Source organism: Cynara cardunculus (genome assembly GCF_001531365.2).
Source record: "Cynara cardunculus var. scolymus isolate 2C chromosome LG 6, CcrdV1, whole genome shotgun sequence".
NCBI lineage: Eukaryota > Viridiplantae > Streptophyta > Magnoliopsida > Asterales > Asteraceae > Cynara > Cynara cardunculus.
The window spans coordinates 4,987,013-4,993,324 of NC_037533.1; the positions used below are offsets into that span (position 1 = coordinate 4,987,013).

General features: G+C 38.3%; 1 protein-coding gene and 1 pseudogene across 1 annotated transcript; both read right to left on the reverse strand.

The window, feature by feature from the left end:
* Positions 1-2,608: 2,608 nt before the first annotated feature.
* Positions 2,609-3,358, reverse strand: LOC112514082 (pectinesterase 1-like). The gene has a single exon (XM_025120417.1). It carries the CDS (start codon positions 3,356-3,358, stop codon positions 2,609-2,611), a length of 750 nt encoding a protein of 249 aa, XP_024976185.1.
* A 1,648-nt stretch (positions 3,359-5,006) lies between these two features.
* On the reverse strand, positions 5,007-6,292 carry LOC112514083 (annotated as a pseudogene).
* Positions 6,293-6,312: the final 20 nt, after the last annotated feature.

Consider the following 6,312-nt stretch of genomic DNA (forward strand, 5'->3'; position numbering starts at 1 on the left):
TTAATTATATTAAAACGCATTTTTAAAGTGTATTTGAGTGACCCAATTGTAAATTTTATAATGTATTAAAAATATATATCATTAAAAAAATAAAATAAAAAATCTTATTTTTTTAATGAAGGACCGGTTGGGACCGGGACCGGCGGCCCATAACCGGTTATAAAGTACCTATACCGGTCTTATAATTTTCGACCGAGACCAGGACCGGTTATGGCCGGTTATGAGAATGGTGAGGACCGATTGGGACCGGTCCGGGACCAGTTTTTGGCCATCTCTAGTCTGAAGTATCAAAATCAGAATGTTGCGGAAAATAGTCTTATGTTTGACATGATCTCGGATAATTTTATTTCGACAGAGATAATGATACGATGGCTTGTACTTGTGCAGAATTGTCTTTTCCACTTAGACACCTTTTGCCTCTTCCCTCCACATACCCTTTCACGACACAAGAGAAAGAAATTAATTTTTTTTTTGAAAAATTTATGAGTTCTTGTTAAAAAAATTCTTCTGTGTTAAGCTTGTCAAACACAAGAGAGACAATTAGTCTAGTCCTGTTATGTCTCATACCGTCTAAATGTTAAATGCTAGCTAAACAATTAGGGCTATTTGTTGGTTCGTGATTTTTAAACACGGGCTCGGTCTAAAAAAACATATCAAAATCATTATCTATCTGCCCTTCCTTACAAACCTAGCATCCACTAAACATGTGCCAAAAGCTTGTTATGACTGTGACACCATATGATAAATAAGGGTCACCACATAATGAGTTGTGGCATAACCAATCCGGTTCTTGTAATTGGTCTCTACCTCAAAAATACATACATGGATGAGTATGATAAGTCCTTAAGACGTGGTTTATTGATCATATGACGCTTTAAAAAGATTTGGTGATAATGGATCCCTCTTATAAAAATACACACATAACTGATTTCCACCTCCACCGGTTCTCCTTTTCCACCCACTCGTCCCAACCACCTCCACTCACTCATAGCCAGCCAACCAACCAACCGCCACCATATCTATTTAACCCACCACTAGCCAAGCCACTCTCAAATTGGCCTGCGAGGCTGCGTTTGGTACATGCAACGAGACAGGACATAACGGGACAAAACCCATTGTTCGATATTTGGCGCAGCATGAGATAGAACAAGAACTTATTGTCCCACGTTTGACGCGACATGAGACAGGAACAAGAACTGGGACAATGTGAGACAACATGGGACAAAAGAGGTTTTTTCTTGTTCCACCAAAATAGGTGGAACATGATGGGATAAGAAAGAGACAGAAACTAAAATATTACTAATCTACCCTGGTTTGATATATAACTTTAATATGATATTTGTTTTAATGGTCACCACCGCTAGTTTCGGCCACCGCCGCCACTACCGGCGGTCACCGACGGCCATCTCCACCTCCTCATCTTCTACTACAACAACAACCTCCACAACCACCGTCCACCAAGTCCATTGCCACCTCTACCATAGTCGACCACCGACTACTACCGTCCATTGCCACCACCACTACCATCGTTCGCCACCTTCAACTACTCATCTACTGCAACGACCTACTCCATGACCTCCACGACTACCACCATTCATTGCCACCTCACCTCCACCATAACCACCACCACCACCACCACTATCTTTACTACATCAACCACAACTACCTCCTCCACCGTTATCAACCGCCACCACCACCACAATCTACCATCTTCATGTCTTCTATAATCACCGTCGTCCACCAAACACCACTACCTCTACCTCAATAACCACTGTCGGCCACCGACCACCACCGCCCGTTGCCACTACTACTGTCGGCCACCACCACCTCCACCTCCACCTCCACCTCCACCTCCACCTCCACCTCCACCATAACCAAAACCACCAGTACCACCACTACTACCATCAATTACATCAAATTTTTCATTCAAATTTGGTACAATATGAAAATTATGTACAAATATTTAATCTTTAATTATTTACTTTATTTGTGTTAATTATAATATTATATAATATTTAACTTTTGGGGATAGTTTGTCTAGTTTTGTCTCGTCCAGTCCTAGTCCTACTAAACACCAAACATATACCTGTTATGTTCAGTCATGTCCCATCATGTTCAGTCCTGTCCAATTATGTCTACTTAGATGGGACATTAAAATAAGTGTTGGATTTAATCACTTTGTAAAACATATGAAATTTCTCAATCATTTAAAAGACGTGACATCCACTTTCTTTCTATTACTTTCATGGTCAACTTATTGATAAAAGAATGGAAACATAACAAAGCTCAAATATATAAAAATGTACATCACATCATAAATCGGATGAGAACCAAGTATATATACCTAAAACATTTGTTTTAAGTTTGAGAACTATAAAAATAGTTTGGTGTCGAATGACAAACCCAAAATAAGTATAATTGTTTTTCAAAATGTGGATAGAAATAGAATGATACCTGAATGGGATTCACATGTACGTACAAATATGTAGATGATTTTGTTAATTCACTCTTTTATAAAAACATATTTCTTTTTGTTACACAACATATTGCACACAAGAATTAATTACAACCAAACAAAAATACTACATTCAGTGGCAATTTCGTCATATCAATGCAAGTGAAGCCCAAATTTGTCGAGTAAAGTTTCAATATTTGCGAGTATTGCTAAGCTGTTGCTCATGTATTCCTTCGATCTCTGCACCCTCCTTTTCACTTCATCCACAGCCGTCGATCCCATCTCCTCTAATCCATCCACGCACGTCTCTTGATCCGTCATCGCCGCGCTAATCCACGTCTTCAAATCCGCCAGTTTCCCCTCCGTCAACACCACCTTCTCCCCGCCGCCGCTCCCCACACGCATCGCCTCCACCGACTGCCTCAGTTGACTCAACGCGTCATCGAACAGAGTCGCGCAGTCTCGCAACGCGGAACCGGTTCTTAAATCGTTCGATCTCGAAATTAGAATTTTAGGCAACGACGAGATGTTCGCCAGCTCGTTGACGGCGAGTCGGAGCGTGAGGTTGAAGATGATCTCCGGATCCACGGCGTTATCGGAATCGATGGAGGAGATGTCGGTGAAACACGACTCCGGATGTGGCGTGACTGCACACACAGCTTTGATGGAGTTATTTGTCTTCACCGATGACGATTGCGATTCCGACGGTTTGTTGCGGGGATGGTGAACTACGGTTGCTCCGATTATGGCGGCGACTATGACGAAGAAGAAGCCGACTGTAACGATCACGGCGATGGCTTTACGTCGGTTTGAGGGAGGAGCCTGGCCGGTAACGGAGGTTGTTTCATCGTCGGAGGGGTTAACTTTGCCGTAGCCGTTAACGAAATTGACAGATTCTTCCATGAGTTAGATTTGGTGAGAGTGTCGTGTAGCACAAGACCGAAGGGTGATGACGACTTTATATAAGGGTAGGTCAGGTTTTGTTTTCTAATTTTCTTTTTACTTTTTCTACGAAAAACAAAAAAATAAAATTAATAATTAGCATAAGGTTTTTGACTCTATTTTATTTTAATTTAAACTTGTTTTAAAACATTTTAAAAATTTTACATATAATATATAGAGAGATGTCGTTTCAAATGCAACTTATTATATTTGTACAAACAATGCAACCTAATCAATTGAGATATTTATGAAAATGATTAGAGTTTATTTATCATAATTTGAATATTTATGTAAAATGACTAGAGTTTATTAATTATGATCAATACTCTATATTATGAAACAATCTAAACTTTTGTGAAATTGCATATTCATCAAATTAAATCGACGGTTGAGATTGAGTTGTATTGGTTGTACAAATGTAAAGATTGCATAATAACTCACCTCTCTCTCTCTCTCTCTCTCTATATATATATATATATATATATATATACTAGTTGTGTACCCGCGCAATGCGGCGGGAGCCATGAATTTTAACGATTTTGAAGTTCCGTTGGTTTTATAAAATAAGATTTAACGATGATAGAGTTGAATTCTTTCGTCAAACTACAAACCAACCAACCAGAAAATTAATAATATAGTTACACCATAAATAAATTWTAAAATTACAAAAGACAACATTGTTATGCCTATCAAACCCAAATTGGTAGCAACATGAAGCTTAAGACACTCAACATGTTTATGCCTTGCACATATCATTAGTGTAGTTTCTCTTGCTTCGATACTTGAATCAAGATTACAACAAGTATTAACCAAGTGCTCTGAACTCCATATTAACCTAGCCTTGCAACCAAATATATTAACCARAACTCTGTTGCGTTGACCGTTTCAACTGAACCCTGCAAATGACACCACTTAGAAAAAACCTCAATTACCCACTAATATAAACATAACGACAACTACAAACATGGAGTAAAACAAGTTAACMWTCTKAAARAGATCTGCTCTATTGGTGCASGGAAAAAAGGGCTTTTAATACCAAAGTATGCTTTATAGAGTTGTACTAAATGCATTAGAGGTTGTACATTTTTAAGACTTTAAGACTCAATGCATAARAAGACAGTACCTTAAGCATCAAAACTTGTTTTTAAGACTTTTACCAAATCTCATTTATAAAGTAGTAATAATAATAAAATAATAATAATAATAATAATAATAATATAATATATAGATAAAACTAATTATATTATTAAAAATTTTATAAATTAAACATTTACTAAAAAATCAAGCAAAAGTGCAAGTTTCATATCAAATAATTTTCATTTGATTCATAACATCATAAAAGATTCACCAAGGATTCATCTCAATGCCAATTGCTTCCAACTTTGAGATGAAACCCAGATTCTACAAGAGACATGATCAAGCTTCTTCACCATACCAATATCCACATGAATCATAAACATGGGTTTCTATTCACTAAAATGATGAACCAAGAACCAAAATCAAGATCGAATATTTAAGATCACYGGTCACTTCAAAAGAATTCGATACATATTCTAACCTCTAAATCTTCAAATCTTGAGAATTCCAGCATCAATCAATATATGTACGCTTATATTTTAGCRGTCCCGCTTCCAAGGGTGAGTTCAAGATCATCGAAACCAACATCATGAAACCGCTCACCTTTCCACGCCTTCACCCCTTTCCCCTTCTCTCGGATCGGATCATTGGTAGCAACCACTCGAGCATTTGGGTTSACCAGGTTAAATGTCGGAGAATTGGGGTTCACCATCATTGGATCACAATCTTGGAACCTCAGCCGTTGGAAGGAACCAGTGGTGCACCAATCAGGCTCATCGCACTCTGGTATAGTAAAAGGCCTGAACCGCTGGTGCCTGTTCGGGCTAGTGGGCACTGATGATGCAAAAACTGGCAGACTGAAGGTGGAAGTGTATTGTTTGGTGAAATCTTCCAATCAAGATTGTTCTTTTTCGGAAACTTTGAAGTTGGGGAAGAAAGAGGTGGGGTCACAGGGGCGCTGCTTGAGATACGCAGAGGTGGGAGTGATGGCGGAATGGAGTTGGAAAGAAAACCGAAAGGGTTATTTGATGGCGGGTTTTTGGAATCAAGGCGGGATGGGCTCCGAAACGATGAAGATGGTGGACTCGGTCTCTGGGAAGAAGATGGTGTTGTGTTGGCTGATGTGCATTTGATTTCAACGGAGGAGGGTGATGGCTTGCATCCCTGCGATTTTGAATCAAAATTTGCATCATAAATTCATAATAAAGAACCCTATTCATGAAGATTTTGAACCTTCCATCACACAATTCGTTTTCATGTGATCAATTGATGAAATTTAAGTAAGAAATTTCTGCAAATTTCTTGAAATTGGGTGTAATTTGATCATTGAACATCTATAAGTTTTCATACAAGTCTCAACAATTGGCATTCTGGGTAAGAATCTACTTGCAGCCACCATCATATGAATTCAAATTGATCAAACAGATTCAAATTCAGAACAAATTAGGGTTTCTATAAGAAATCTCAAGAAAAACAAATCAGATGGTTAGATCCATAAGTTAAAAATCCAAAAATCCACAATCGAAGAAAGAAATCCCAAAATCAAACACACCCATTTGCAGAATCCTATCGATTCTCAACAATTTAGCTCGATTTTAGTGAAGAGATACCARTTCATAAACCTCTAGATCTAACCAATYGCCATAAATGCASATGAATCCTTCAATTCTACTCGAATTTAGGAATAAATAATTAGTGAGATTAAGATTATACCTTACGAAAAGTAGTGCCATCTGGAAGAACAACCCAACCAGCTTCTTTACACAAAGCCTTCAAGACCTCGTTGTTATCCGACGACGATGGCGATTGTGAAGCGAGTGATGAGGAACGATTCGGCC

Coding starts and splice junctions, on each gene's coding strand:
- LOC112514082 (XM_025120417.1), bottom strand. CDS start 3,358: ATGGAAGAATCTGTCAATTTCGTTAACGGCTACGGCAAAGTTAACCCC.